The 16,389-nt window shown below is 43.1% G+C and overlaps 1 protein-coding gene across 2 annotated transcripts in view; it reads left to right on the top strand.

Annotated features, from left to right (window-relative positions):
- The window catches only part of CDH8 (cadherin 8), a 276,615-nt gene extending 273,421 nt beyond the window's left edge, over positions 1 to 3,194 (top strand). For both annotated transcript variants that reach the window (XM_066637710.1, XM_066637709.1), the window contains exon 11: positions 2,701 to 3,194. In XM_066637710.1, the coding sequence (XP_066493807.1) occupies positions 2,701 to 3,194 (494 nt within the window). The remainder of the gene's footprint in view (positions 1 to 2,700) is intronic.
- Positions 3,195 to 16,389: the final 13,195 nt, after the last annotated feature.

Below are 16,389 nucleotides of genomic sequence, written 5' to 3'. Positions count from 1 at the left end.
GCACTTTCCAAAGAGTGAAAATACAGCTCCCTGCCCTGAGGAGCTTGCAATCAGAATATTCACATAAGGGAGACAACAGAAGGGTGGGTGAAGATGAGAAACATGTGATTCTTTTCATTTTAGTCAGGGTGCTGGGGGAAAAAAAATCTCTGCCTGAGAGAGACAGGAGGGGGCAATACACTGCGGGGAGGGAAGATATCCTGCTAAAAGGGGCAATACAGTGGTTTATAGTCTGATACAATATAAATCAATGTATTCATGGATTTTTGTATCTTAAAAGTAGCTGTAACTAAACAATACAGTTTTTTTCTTGGAGGGAGACAGTGGCGTAGCTAGAGGGGGTGCAAAGCACTAAGTTTTGCAGGATGTCTCACTGCCGCATGCAAGGGGACCCCCTCCTCTTTGGATCCATTACAGGTGGCGGGAGCAAAACAGAGGCATTCATCAGAAACAAATAGGTATTTAAACCCCACTGGAAGCCATATAGCGAGGGGGACGTCCTTAGGTTCATCAGAGAAGGCGCTTAGGATACTGCCGCCATCTGAAGTCAAGGGGATGGCGGCACAGTTCAATGCCTTCTCTGTTTTGGTGCCATGTCTCTGGAATCAGCTGCCAGAAGCATGCAACAGCATCCCAGTTTTTATGCTGTCAGCACATGGCTGGAATAGGATTGGGGCCTTAGATTAGCACAGGGGTGTCCAAAGTTTTTGGCAGGAGGGCCACATCATCTCTCTGACACTGCTTCGGGGGCCGGGGAAAGAACTAATTAATTTACATTTAAAATTTGAATAAATTTACATAAGTTTACATAAATGAATATATTAAAGATGAACTTACATGAATGAATGAAGGTCTTGCAATAGCTCAAGGCCTGGCACAAAGCAAGACTGGCCTTTCCTTTGCTGCCGCTACTGCATCACAGACATGAAACAGCAAGCAGTGGAGGAAGCCCTCATCCCACAGCTCACGCGAGAGGTCAAACAGTCGCCTTCACGCCAAGAGCAGTTGGGTCAGGCCAGTGTGGGCTGCAACAAATCTCTGCAGGGCCAGAGGCTCATTGGAGACTGGGGGCTCCCTGAGGGCCACATTGAGAGGCCTTGAGGGCCGCATGTGGCCCCAGGGCCGGGGTTTGGGCACCCCTGGATTAACAGTACAGAGTATCCTTTATCCAAAACCCCAAAATCCAAAACTTTATTTATTTATGCCATTATTTTTAATAATATACTGTATTAATGTTATGGTGTTGTTTTTTTTTAACTGTTATGTACTTATGTGTAGGAAAATGATTGCTTATCAGCAGCAAATAAATTGATGCCAAACACAGATTGTCCATGTGGGTGGCTGAGATAGTGACACCTTTGCTTTCAGATAGTTCAATGTACATAAAATTTGTTTCATGCATAAAATTATTTAAAAATATTGTATAAAATTACCTTCAGGCTCTGTGCATAAGATGTATATGAAACATAAATGAATTTCATGTCTAGACTTGGGTCCCCATGCCCAAGATATCTCATTATGTATATGCAAATATTCCAAAATCCAACAAAATACTTCTGGTCTCAAGCGTTTCGGATAAATGACACTCAACCTGTATTGCCTCAATCATAGAGCAAATTTATAGAGCAATTATAGAGGCATGATTGTTATAGAGAGAAACTATAAAGCAGCCAAAAGCCAAAGCAATATAACTCAATGAACACTCTTTTTTCCCCTCACCTGGATGTCATGTTTTAATGTTGTGTAAGTTTTATTGAAAACTAATGTACTGCTCACCCGATTCCTTAAGGAACTATCATCTGAAAGGAGTTCACATAAATCTCAGAAGAACTAGAGTATAACAGATAATCTGTTTCTTGGCATCTCAAAAAATTTCTAATTACTCACCATGCTGTTCTACAGTGGGAGAGGCATTTTGCTAGGATCTTATTGTGGCAAGCAGGGTGTCCACATTATTATTCCCTGACCAAGGGGACAAGTCTGGTGGTGGGACAAGGGCAGGAGGGGGGCAGTATTGGCGGATATGCTCCACCATATCCTTCCAGTCCAGCACAGAGCAATTCAAATATGCACCAGCAAAATAGACGGCACAGACTTGCGAAGTCCCATTGCGGAGCTTGGGGCTTTCCTAGGGGAAAGGGACAAAAGTCCCCTTCCCTCTGGCTGCTTCCTGGCATGCGCTGGATACCGGGAAGCTCAAGTTTGCGCTGTTAATTATATTTTATTTTATCATATGGGTTGTTAAAATTTTTCTGCTCAATGATGTCACTTCTGGCCATGACATCACTTCCAGGTTAATGGCATCACTTCCAATGGGTCCCGACAAGACTGTCATTCTAAAAAGCGGGTCCCAGTGCTAAAAAGTTTGAGAACCACTGTTTGAGAACCAATGATAAAGAACAGATTAAGGTGTTGTTTTACAGTTATGATACAGCTGTTTTCCATCTTAATCTATTCTTTATCATTTTTAATTGTTACATAATTATAATTGGTTTTATTCATGCTCTTATTTAGGTGTTTCAATTTCTGTAGGTTTTCTCTCCTTGTTGAACGCTGCTTTGAATGGTGGAAAAGCGGCATATAATTCTTTTAAATAAATAGTGTGCTATATACAAGAAATAGATCTTGACCTTCCAGAAAAAATGTTTTGCATTTAGTGAAGTTTGCCTTCAAAAGGCTGTTGTGGTGCTTCCTTTGCAGTCATTGTGGTGCTCTTCGTCACCTTGAGGCGGCACAAAAACGAGCCCCTCATCATCAAAGACGACGAGGACGTGAGAGAAAACATCATCCGTTACGACGACGAGGGAGGAGGCGAGGAGGACACGGAGGCCTTTGACATTGCGACGCTGCAGAACCCCGATGGAATAAACGGATTCTTGCCCCGCAAGGATATCAAGCCTGATCTTCAGTTCATGCCCAGGCAGGGCCTGGCACCTGTTCCGAACGGCGTCGATGTCGACGAGTTTATCAACGTAAGGCTCCACGAAGCTGACAATGACCCCACAGCTCCCCCATATGACTCTATTCAGATTTATGGGTATGAGGGGAGAGGCTCTGTAGCTGGATCCTTAAGTTCATTAGAGTCTTCAGCATCAGACTCAGATCAGAATTTTGACTACCTCAGTGAATGGGGGCCCCGTTTTAAAAGACTCGGGGAACTTTACTCAGTGGGAGAAAGTGACAAAGAAACTTGACAGTGGATTACAAACTTTTTTTTTTCACTCTGGACTCAAAACACTCGTGTAATATTCTAGGGCCACTGCTGTTCGCCATGATAACTAATGTGGCTTTTTTTTTTTTAGGGGCAACTTTAGCGCCAGTCATCTCTAAAATCAACTACATTGTAATGTTGAACCAAAAAGAAAAAAAAAACACAGAAAAAAAAATCAAAAGTATATGTTAGGAGGTCTGAGTCTTGTGGAGTGTGAAGTTAAGTCCCTGGAGTGTCTAGAAGTCTTTGGATATTCTATATTCACATGACCACTCTGAAGATGGGGGTTTGGAGCTTTGATCGACCTGGGCGGAGTGCGCGGAAATGAACCAGAGAGGATGCTTTTTTCGGCACAATGGACCAGTGTGGATTTTTGGCTGACCAAGAGCATCTTCCGACAGAACATTTAGAGCTAATGACTTGTTTCCACATTGCCAACGGCGTGGCAAAGAGCCCACTATAAAAAACAAACAAACATATATATATACAAAAAATTTTTTAAAGGAATGTTAAAAAAGCAATATCTGGTCTTCTTTGCAATGCTGAATTTAAAAACAAATAGAGCATTGATAAAGTCTCTCTTGGCCTCAACTGTGCAGTGACCGTAAATTGTACATAGAGTACTTGTTGGCCACAAAACCAAGACTGAATATCATCTTTAAATAGTGTGTCAAGCCTTAAAATATTCACATGTTCTTATTCCATTCCAGAGACAGGATTCACAGTCTCCTGTTGTACAAACATTAGAACGTAGTGGTGGGGGAGGGGGCTGAAAGTGCTCTGCTTTTAAAACAAAATGGATTTTTTTTTTTCCTAGAAGGATCCCTCCTATCATCTACTTTGTCTTCTATAAGGAAAGAAAAAAGGGGGAAAATGTGAAAAAGGACGGACTAACATATATGAAACAGAAGGGGATTTTATTGCTAAAGAACAAATTTATTTGTTTAATTCTTGAAATAAATATTTTATTGATGTTCATTACTGCTTTTATTTATTAAGATTGGTTATCGGAAAAGAGTCTAAGGAAAGAGAACCTTTGAAATGATATCTGTTATTAAAAGTTTAGAATTCTTTTTTTTCCCTTTCTCTCTATAAGGAATGTAATAAATTTACACTTTGAAAATAAACTGAAGGGGGCGTTAGTAGAGGAGCCACAAAGGAATGCTAGCTGGGGGAGAGCATTCCTAAGGGGGAAAAGCAAACAGACAAACCAACAAACATTGGACTGTTTTACACTGTCTTCATAAAACTAGTAGCTGGTGTTTTGATACAAGCACAAACCTCTGGAGGCTCATCCGGGCTCATGTGAATATTTAAAACCTCTAGACTTTGAAAATTCCAAAATGTTATGCCATCAAGTAAAACACGCTTATAGTCTCCACTGTATTAGAAGAGGAATCAGTGTGTACATAAATTTTCCTGCTTACATTTTTAGCTTTTCTTTTTGGGTTTTCTAGAATATTCATGGTAACGCACAGGGATTTTGCTCACGGGAAAAAGGAAAAAAAAACAGCATTTAGACGCTGCCGTCATCTTCAATTTGTAATGCAAACTTATCATTTAGAAGTAGCAATTGTGTAATAAGACTAAGTATGACATGCAAACCATTTTTACTTTTTTCTATTTTTGTTTTGATGCTATTGTTTTGTTTATTTACTCCATGCATTGTATTCAGAAAAAAAGAACTCCTGTATTGTTTCCTACTTTGTGGAAATATATTTTTATAAATACCTTCTTTGTGATCACAGTTTCTTTCCATTTTATCTGCATCTTACAGAAACACATTCATCACCTGTGAATATCTGGATCCACTGATAGGTTTCTTCTAAGCCTTTAGTTTCCTTAAGTAATAATGATTTTTATTTTTTTTTTTGCCCTCGGCCATCACAAACTTCCCTATCTGATAACACAGGCCTACAAAATTGAGGGTCAGAAAAGTTTTTCCTAAACTTTATGGAGGCTTGATATGAATTTGGGGTGCTGATTCCAAAAATGGCATCCGTTTTGCCCTATCACGTCTAGGTTTGGAGATATAGTATAGCCTCATTAGTGAATGGTTCAAGCAGCTTCCTCGTGAGGAAGCTGCTTGAACCATTCACTAAAGAGCCTATGCCATGTCTCCAAAACTAGACATGATAGGGCAAAACGGATGCCATTTTTGGAATCAGCACCCCAAATTGTTCTCTAAATGCTTATGTTCTCTAAATCTCCTGAACTGTGAAAGCTGCTGACTCCATTTAAATGAACATGGAGTGGTGCTTGTCGCCCGTGGAGCTCTGTACAGAATGAGCATCTTCCCCCCCCTAATCAAACATGCCTGGTTGAAAACACGCTTATTTTAAAAATAAGCATTCAGTACAAAGTATTTTGTAAAGTAGTCCCATGGTATCCACAGGGGATCAATTTGCAGACCCACCACAGAACTGTGGATACTGGGGTCCATGTTAAAAATGTTTTTTAAAAGTTAGAAAAAAAGTTTTAAAAAATGTTCCATACCTTAGCACGCCAAACTGCTAGAGACCGTCCCCTGCTATCCATAGATGCTGAGACCATGGACGGCGAGGGCCCGCTATACACATGTCAAGAACTTTGTCTACAGAAGTTACATTTCATCAAAAATTGGGTCCTGCCAGCACTTTTCACAAAGTTCCATTCAAAACCAAGCTTACACCAAAGGAGTTTGTGTCCCATGCCAATGTGTTCCATACTGTAAAAGATCCATCTGGAATGTTGTTTGTTCTTGAAAGACAGAAATTCTTTGTTACTGTAAAAAAAAACCTCGGGGTTTAGAGAAAGCCTGTCTGTGTGAATCACCTTGAATTTAAGTCAAAGGAGTAATCCAATGACCAAGAAAGGAGGTATACAAAATACTGGTTATTATAATTATTGTCAGACTTTTGGAAAATTTTACATTTGAACATGGAACATTCTGCCCCATTTCAAATCTGCAGTTCTTATTCTCCCTGTTAGTGCTAATGGTCCTAGTGATTTTTAGAGTGCTGTGTGACCTGCAAGTATTTTATTAAGCAGGTCAAGGTTCTTAACTTGCAGAACCAAAGTCCAGAGTCAATGATGATAATCCTGCTAAAGAATATTTATATACCACTTTTCGACAGAACACAAAGCAAACAGAACACAGAGCTAAGTAAACAAAGAGAAAAATTCCCTGCAGCCAAAGGGCTCACAAGCTAAAAGAAGACCACCAACGAACAGCCACTGGAAAAGATACCATGTTGGAGTGAACAAGGATTTAAGAACATAAGAGCCCTGATAAGGCTCATCTAGTACTGCTTCCTATATCTCACTGTGGCTCAGCAGATACCGCTAGGCACACTCAAGACAACATGATAGCCGCATCCAGTTGCCACTCCTTTGCACATGGCATTCAGGGATAGGCTACCTCTAAATCCTGGAGGTTGCATATAGTCATCATGACATCTAACTTGTGATGGACTTTTCCTACATAAAACTGTCTAATCGAAAACTGTTTAATTTAAAGGCATCTATGCTAGGTCCTTGCAATACAAGGACATCTGCAAGAGGGATCTGAAGGCCTTAGGAGTGGACCTCAACAAGTGAGAAACCCTGGCCTCTGAGCGGCCCGCTTGGAGGCAGGCTGTGCAGCATGGCCTTTCCCAGTTTGAAGAGACACTTGGCCAACAGACTGAGGCTAAGAGGCAAAGAAGGAAGGCCCATAGCCAGGGAGACAGACCAGGGACAGACTGCACTTGCTCCCGGTGTGGAAGGGATTGGCACTCCCGAATTGGCCTTTTCAGCCACACTAGACGCTGTTCCAGAACCACCTTTCAGAGCGCGATACCAGAGTCTTTCGAGACTGAAGGTTGCCAACAATGCTAGGTGCCATCACAGGTTGAGCTTCCCTGTTTCAACAGAAGAGGATCACCACTTTAAAAGATGCTTCTTTGCTGAGTTAGCAGTTAATGATAAAGGAACCCATGTCTGTTTTTTCAAACAGGACTTTTTGATAAGGAAAGGGTTGAATGCTTAGCTCAGGCACCATGGGGGAGGCTTGTTGTTAACCAAAAGTAGTCCTCTTCCAACTCATTGGAATATCAGGAGTAGAAAGGCAGCAGGTGTTTTCCAAAGGCTATCAAGCAAATCAGTGGAATTGATTGTTGGAACTCAGACCTAAATCCGATATGTCTTGCATGAACAACAAGATGCAAATATGCTATGGGAGACCTAAAATGAGAGTCTCCTGAAGCATTTCAAAAAGTTAAAAGCAGCCACAAGTCCAAACTGGCCCCCGAGTCCATATGACACAGATGTTTGTCAGTGTCATCAGTGGAGTCACTAGGGTTTACGCTGCCTGGTACAGGAGGCCAGTGTGTCACCCTCATGATGGACCTCCTCCCATGCAGTGGGTGGGGGGATGTTCCAGGCAGTGGGCGTGGTGATGTCCCATCGCCCTGTCCTTGTTGATTTTTTGGCTATAACTTTTGATAGAGCTATTTCAATGCGGCTTGTCACAATGCATTCTGCATGAAATTATGCATCAAATGATATATAACATGATGGTGTTATTCCAAAATTCCAAGATTTGATCATTTTGGCCAGTAGTGGTGTCACCTTCCCCCTCCCATGCACATCACCTGGTGTGGCCCGCAACCTCCCCAAACACACTCCCTTGAGATGCCACTGAGTGTTACGCTGCCCTGGCTTTAATGGCTGTAGTGTGCAGAAACTATTATGCTATTATAGTTTTGTTGCACCTCGTGATGGCTTTAATGTAATTAAGGAAGCCTCTCATTTATTAAAATGAAGCTATATTCAGAAATTCCACCTTTGGATACTGTTATCCATGTCCTTTTTGTTCACAGCACCCTGAACAGCAAGATGATCTAAAGAAAGAAAAGCTGCATTTACTGACTGAATGTCTCTCTCTCTGCAGATTTCATGAACATACACCTCCTTGCAAAGGCTCTATTAATCACCAGCTCAAACTGGAAAAAGCATCATTTATTTCAATTTTAAGCTGCCTCGTCCCTAGGGTTCTGGACAGCTGACACGACCTTAAATCAAAACAGCTGACATGACCTTAATCACAAGCCAAGAACAAAATCATTGCTTAAAAATTATATATATTACAAAAAAATCACCCCATGCTAACTAAACCAGGGAGATGGGGAGATTGGAAAGAACAAGTATTTGTAGGCAAGGTTCATTTACTCGTGGAGCATTGGCATATCACATGGAGAAAATAAATGTTATCATTGCACATTAACCTTGGAGAGCTCTGTAGCTGAAAAAAAAAATCCAATCTGTGTAGGCTGGAGAACCTTGTGATCAATAATTATGACCATAGCAACAAAAACTGCCCTGCATGTTGGAGGAGGGGGGGAAGGAAAGTCATCCAGGGAAAATAAGAGTACTGTTGTCTCCAGATGATGGTCTCTCTTTAAGACTGGTCTGTGCCCCTCTATCTTCATGGTGATCATCTTGCTCTGTGAAGGGGAGGAGAAAAGAATCAATTCTTACCTCCCCCCCCCCCGCACCATGTCAAACATAGTTTAATTCTATATAAGCCAGTCTGGTAGCCCTGTCAACTGAAGAACAGGGATGTAAACACTTTAATTGAATAAAATTCACAGGCCCCTAGGAAAGACTATTGGATGGCAGGCCTGGATTCAATACAAATACCAAATCCAATGCATGAAGGTCAACTCAGCCTCAAGGTCGAACTGGCATGCTTGAAGGGTAAGGTGGTTTGAGAATGATCATGTTCCTCACCAGAACTTGTGCAGAGGTATAGCCTCTTAACATCTGGAGTTTCTTCGAAACACCTGTCAGAGTCTTATGGTACAACTGAACTTTAGATTCTCTAACCCCCTTCCAATATCAGAGATGGCATAAGGGAGATAGAGTAGAGGTGTTTTAGGGAGCAGGAGACTTTCAAACAGCAGAAGTCTGTGGACCAAATTCAGTCCCATCACCACCCTCTCCCACCTCAGTACCACCCCAGCCTGCCCACTTGCTGCCCTCTCATTGCCCTCCACTGCCCAGCATGGGTCTTACTTGTTCCGATGCATGGTGTTCCTTACAAAGATGGGACAGGAGAGGCCTTCCCACTGGCGCCATTAACTCCTACACTGTCACAAAGTGCTTTATGATACTTTTGTGACAGCACAAGGTGCCTTTAGAATTGTGTCATCAGTATTTTTTCCCATTTTTTCCCCCAGAATTTATGGGTTGATACTGACCTAGTGAAATAATTTTAAGAAGGAGATGAATGATTTTGGCAGGAGTGTGCCGGACAAAAGTGAGGGGGGCCAAGATGAACCCACAGAAGACCACCAAGAAGAACATAAGAAGAGTCCTCTCTCTATCCACTCTATCCAGCCCCTACATAATTTTGTATGTCTCAATCATGCCACCCCTCAGGCACCTCTTTAGGCTGAAGAGGCCCAAACACCGTAGCTTTTCCTCATAGGGAAGGTGCATGTAAACATTTCAGTTGCTCTGTTCTGCAGCTTTTCCATTCCCACTTTTTGAGATGTGGCGACCAGAACTGGACGCAAAAGAAGGCATTGCAACGGTCAAGGCAAGAGATAGGGCACGTGGGAGAGTTTTATTGTGCAGGCAGAGAGGAAGAGCCAGATTCTTGCAATAAAAGGAGAGGTAATATGTTTTGCCCCTGCAGATGACAGTGTCTCTGAACCTTGGGAATATCTGACCTTCGCCACTCTTCTAATTCAAAAAGATGGGCATTCCGATATTGGGATAAAATTATTGTCCAAAGCCACCCAGGAATTTAAGTCAAGGTGCTCCAGTATGTGCTATATTCCTTCTTGTACTGCCTAACAGGTTCCTTTGTAGAGAAACTCTCTAACATATGACCTTCTGATTGCCTTTTTGATTGAATGTGCCATTGGAGACCACCGCAGTACATCCCTTAATAAGATTTTCCCCTTTAAAAAAATCCCATCGCCAGAACTGTAGGAGAGTCAAAGCATGACAGAAATCTTATCTATGCCACTAAAAAAAAAAAAAAAAAAAAAAAAAAGAAACCAGCAACCGGTATCAGCAGGTGTTGCTTTAAATTACGTGTTTAGACCACTTTTAAACACAAATGTGAGCAACGGAAAGGTGAAGGTGGCAGGGAGATGAAGTTAAATTGGTTGTCCCATTGAAAGAAAGTAAAAGGTAAAATGGAATATGTTCTTTTCTGTCCTACGGGGTTTAATGGCAAACGGGCTACAATCTGCAAACTTCTGCCTACAAGGAGTTGGGGAGGGGAGGGGACTTTAGAAGGCTCGGTATTTATATTGACTGAGTGATTTATTGTGGGTTTATAGGCTGCCCCCCCCCCAAAAAAAAATTGGAATGAGGAAAAAATATTAGCCAGAGTAAAAATCAAACCAAAGAGGAGTAATATCTTAGCAAAAGGTCTGGATCATAAATGCAAAAAAAAATACGATGTTGGGGTCAAAGGATTTTTAAAAATCTGTATAGCGATTTTCAACTCCAAGCACTATACAACAATAAAATGCAAATATATATGTGGATTGTATTGCCAACCTCAAAAAACAAAAAAACCTGAAACTCCAGGTGCTTTTGATGGTATCAATGATCATAGCATCCAACTCCCTGTTCTGCTCCCCTGAAAGGGAGTGGTAGGAAAGGAATTCCTGGAAGCAAAAGTTTATCCAGATTCATCTTCTCAGTCCTACAGCAATTCATCCTGTATTTACATGGATTGTAAATAATAAACATTGAAATGGTGGAAAGGCTACAGAGATCACTGTTAATAATGAAACACAGGATCAAATATCCTAACAGCTAGGACACGCAATTCACGAGTCAGTCAAGTCAGAAAGTAGCTGAAGGCCAGCATAAATTGGCCCAGCCGTGAACCTATAACATGGTGGCAATGCACGATCGAGAGGAAAGGGTGACCATTGAGAGAGTTTTGTAGTAGTGTCTCCTGCAAGCTGGCACCACTTCTGGATTTAATTATACCTAAGTGTGTTAGATCATGGCTGGAGTTTGCCTGGAAAAAATGAAAATCTTTTAATAGAAAATTACAGGGTTTGTAGAGAAGCCAACCATTAGACTGATATACATTCGCAGGTATTATAACAGACAGGAGATGACTCGAGCTTTCTCCTAAATATTAATTTTCCATTTTGGAGAGCTTTCAGCGATGGGCAAAATACTCTAGAAAATTGTAGCTTTGTAGGGAGGAAGAAAGAGCATTTGCCAGGCTTCAAATTTGCTTTCATAATGTAGCAGACATTATTAGCAGCGGGTCTGGTACTGATGGAACGAAGAGGAGAATCTTTCCACAGTCCATGGTTCAGATAAGCTGGACATGTATTCTTTCTACATTTGTACACTATTTGTGCATGATAAAATTCCGGCTTTGTGGAAGGTGAAAGCCAATTTAGCTTGCTGCATAATTCACCATGATGGGTTTTGTAATCACACTGCAAAATGAGCTGAGCTGCTCCATTATACAACGCTGATAAAGGCTGGAGCAACGGAGAACTAGGCCTGCTCCAAATACCGGCATAGGATCCTCAATGAGAAATTATAAAAGCGCCGACAGTTGCTTTTATGGAACTGCAACTAAGACATCTACCAAATGGCTTAATAAAGGCAAGCCAAACCATTCAGCATCTGGTAGCAGCCTAGGAGATATGCTCAATACCATAGTGCATCCACTCCTACAACCGTTTTATCAAGTGATGTCCTCAACACAAATATGGAGTCGAAATATCTGGTGGGCTGCTGTGAGATACAGGAAGCTGGACTAGATGGACCCTGGGCCTGATCAAGCAGGGCACTTCTTATGTAAGGCATGCTGCCTCTGACGCCAGGAGGTCTTCAGCTGGCTCTCAGTGGGCTTAAACACATGATGAACCCTTTTTACAACAGGAACTCTTGTTTGTCATGACTTATAGTCTCATTAAGTAGCCATTGGTAAGCTTCTGAGAAAAGAAAAATCCTAAGCTCTTTCTCAAGAGCAACTATTCAAAAGGATTAGTTAATTCAAACAAGAACACACAATATTATTTAACAAACTAGGCTTACATTTAAGGTTGCACTAGATATTGCCCTACTTTGATATGAGGGCTAAAAATACCTATGGAAGGAAGGGAGAGAAAAAGATTTCCTGGATCATGCTTTGATCAGGAGAATATTTGATAGTTTTGATCCTTCAATTGTTTTTAACATCAATTGTTGCTCTGTGATGTGGGGGGGAGGGTTTGGGGGGGTTTACTCCTGGTTACTGCCCCTTTTTGTCCGTTGTATATTAGTGCAAAACTAAGGAAAAGTCCTACCCAAACCTGAACAACAAATGCAGAAAAGAAATCCAGATGAAAAGGTACGCGTGCAATTTGATATTTTGAAAAATTAACAAGGATATATTAAAAACCACGTAGTAATGGAATATTAATATCTTCCATCAAAGGTCAACTCTATGCAACATAATATTTAAGAGTCTATAATGACATTCTCCGATTACCATGCACTCCCCAAATAAAGACAGCCGACAACAGGTATGGAATTAAAATGGGCCACTTTTATTAAAATACCAAACATTGCAACAGGGCAACAAAAGGGGTTAAACAAACCCATCACAAGTGTGGGGTTCTAGGTGGGGGAAATGGCCCTAGCCGTCTACATCCCCCAGTCTCGTAGGGTGTCCACCCGACTCCAGACATAACTCAATTGTTATTAAGCCCGCCTCTCAACGTTGCCCGAAGAGGGTAAGTCAGCAGAACTGCTATGCCTTCAGGTCACCCCTGCAAGGCCCCCAAGTTCAGACAAGGAGCTAGCCAGTCTGCCTCCTCGAGCCTGTTAGGCATCACGGGAGCAGTTCTGGTTCACCCCACGTCCATTGCTGACTTAGATCAGACACCAAGAAGGTCTTCTGCCTACCCAGCCCATACTTCTGCTGCCACAAGGGGAGGTCAGCCTAGCGCTTGGCCTTCCTTGCACCCAAAAAGGTTCTCAAGCGCTGTTGCAAGTCTGTTAAAAAGAGGCCATAACCCATAGGGGAAAGACGCACTCCATCGCCAAGGTAAAGAGCAGGCTGCCCAAAACAAATTCCAGGATGATGGATAGCGGCTCCCCTGAGCTCCGTGACGACCCTGCCCAGGTAAGCATTGACTCTTTTGCAGGCAACATCTATTCTTCTAATGCTGCGCGCCCACCTCCAAACCCTCCTAGTCAGCATATCAGACTACAGGATAGTAATCCCAGGGAACTGACTAACGAGCATTGTAAAGTCCCTGCAGGCCCTGCATAGACGTCCTCTGGCCCAAGTCATTCTCACCCAAGTGAATAACGATTACCAAGGACAGGGGATGGGGGTGCAATAAAACTCTAAAAAAACTGCTGAGAAGAATTGACCCCAACATATGCCCCTCTTAGCCAAATGTGCTCCCGAGCCCAACTATGGAAAGTCCGCAGATTAGGACCCTGGCTGGGAATTTGAAATTCCTTTCCATTGGACCATTTCAGCGACATGGAGAGGGGGGATTTGCTGCATGGGAAACAGTCTATCCTCCATACCTACTTTACCCAGGCTTTGCGCACTGGAGAGGACACTCTGTTCCAGAACCACCATTCAGAGTGCGATACCATAGTCTTCCGAGACTGAAGGATGCCAACAATGTCAACACATGCTAAACTTGTTTCATGATGAAGGTCTCCATCAGTGGCTCATATATGGAAACACACACACGGGGGGTGGGGGGGAGGAGAGAGATTACAGTTCTCCAGAACTATTGTTTAAACACAGACTACAATCCTAAAAGCGAGAAAAATCAAATCAATCCAATTGGAATGCTCCTGTCTTAACAGCTCTCTTATCTCTTACTCAGCACATGGAGCAACTGTTAGCTTATTTATTTATTTATTTATTTATTTATTTATTTATTTCCAAGCGCCCTACCTTTTCCTAGCAGCTCAGTACTTTTTTAGGACGCAATCAAACTTCATTTTTAAGAAGCAAGTCAAAATATCCACAAGAAGCGACACACAAATATCATGTATTTATCAAAATCTTTGTTATTCCACCTGTCCTCCTCTAATGTGGGATGCTCCAGGGGGGCTCACAATGAGAATTAGGGTGCCATCCCAAAGGCGCCCTGGGTGACACAAGTCCCTTGCGCCGGTCCATCATCACAAAAGTGCCAAAAAGGACTTTCGCGCTGACTTAAGAGGAGGGAGGCCGGCACACAGATATATGCCAGCCTCCGGAGTCCAAATCAGGCCCCTCTGCACCAGCGGATGTGTAAGTATGTGCCAGACTTTCCAGGCTGGCATGGATTCTGGCCCCTCTGTGCCGGCGGATGGGTAAGTATGCACCTGACTTTCCAGGTCAGTGTGGGAATCGGGGGGGGGGCATGGGGAGAATGGGAGGGAAGTGTCTGGGGTAGGGGAAGGAGGGCAGTGCTTGGGCCCATGGCCAGGTGGTGGAGAAGCAGGAGACAGGGCCAGGACCTGGCAGTTATAAGAACAGAAGAACATAAGAACAGCCCCACTGGATCAGGCCATAGGCCCATCTAGTCCAGCTTCCTGTATCTCACAGCGGCCCACCAAACGCCCCAGGGAGCACACCAGATAACAAGAGACCTGCAGGGCTTCCTGGGAATTGTAGTTAAGAACCTAAGAACAGCCCCACTGGATCAGGCCATAGGCCCATCTAGTCCAGCTTCCTGTATCTCACAGCGGCCCACCAAATGCCCCAGGGAGCACACCAGATAACAAGAGACCTGCAGGGCTTCCTGGGAATTGTAGTTAAGAACCTAAGAACAGCCCCACTGGATCAGGCCATAGGCCCATCTAGTCCAGCTTCCTGTATCTCACAGCGGCCCACCAAACGCCCCAGGGAGCACACCAGATAACAAGAGACCTGCAAGGCCTCCTGGGAATTGTAGTTAAGAACCTAAGAACAGCCCCACTGGATCAGGCCATAGGCCCACCTAGTCCAGCTTCCTGTATCTCACAGCGGCCCACCAAATGCCCCAGGGAGCACACCAGATAACAAGAGACCTGCATCCTGGTGCCCTCCCTTGCATCTGGCATTCTGACATAACCCATATGCTGGATCCTGACCCTGTTCCCAGACAGCCTGGGCCAGCTCCAGACTGCTTGGATCTGCGCCACCTCTTCAGCTGGCACAGATCCAAGTAGACCCATTGGGGCTGCAGCAACTCTCACTGGAGTAAGGGAAAGTGATTCCTCTTGCCCCAGACCGAGCCACTTGCATCCCAAAATGTGTGTTGGATATGGGCAGGCATGCTACCCTCCCAGTGCAAGTTAGGATTATACTGTTAAAATGCAAGATATTGTATAAAACCACTTAACATTTCGAGTCATATAATCGTGTGTGATTTAAAATGCCATAACTACCGTCAAACGGGAGAATCACAAAAACAGAGAAAAATCACACACACACAAAAAACAGAACAAGTAAGAATAAATGTAGTGAACAACTGAGTCATAAAAGAAGAGGGGGAACAGAGTGACCAATTTATAATGATGAAATAGCAGCTGACAGCAAAAAAAGCCTGCATTGGGGGGGGGGGATATCAAACAGAAGAGAAGTATCTGTAGTCCCTGCTGGAAGGTTAACAGGGAGAATGCTGATTTTAATTCAGAAGGGAAGGAGTCCCATCCAAAGTTGAGGTGCCTACAGAGAAGCCTCTACAGCAGCAATTTTCAACCTTTTTCAACTCATGGTGCACTGACAAGGCGCTAAAATTGTCAAGGCACACCACCTTTTAAAAAAAATTACATTAAAGTGGGTTGCAACTGGAGCTGTTTGGAGCAGTGGGGAGACCCACAGAGGAGATCTGCAGGGGTGCCAGAGCTGCACCCCAGGCACCCTAGGTCATGTTGACGGCTCAATCGCTGTGGTGCTGTCACCGCCATCAGTGTCTGGCCACTCCCCTTAAGGGGAAATGTCCTGCTTTCAGTTCTTCTGGTAGGTTGCAACGCACCAGTTTGGGAACCACTGCTCTAAAGGAAGCAGTGTTATGGGAGGTATTACTCTGTAGATGCTTAAGATGCATACAGACTGGAGAAGAAAAGATTCAGGGTTGTAAAAGGCAATATGGGGTGAGATTTAGGACCATGTTTCATAAATGGCACCAAAGAGATCCTGGGGCCCTCCTCTATCATAAAATATGAAATTACAGGAC

This window comes from Tiliqua scincoides, chromosome 9, assembly GCF_035046505.1.
Source record: "Tiliqua scincoides isolate rTilSci1 chromosome 9, rTilSci1.hap2, whole genome shotgun sequence".
In the NCBI taxonomy this organism is placed as follows: Eukaryota; Metazoa; Chordata; class Lepidosauria; order Squamata; family Scincidae; genus Tiliqua; species Tiliqua scincoides.
The sequence above is the reverse complement of the archived record's forward strand: the minus strand, read 5'-3'. Positions and strand labels throughout refer to the sequence as shown.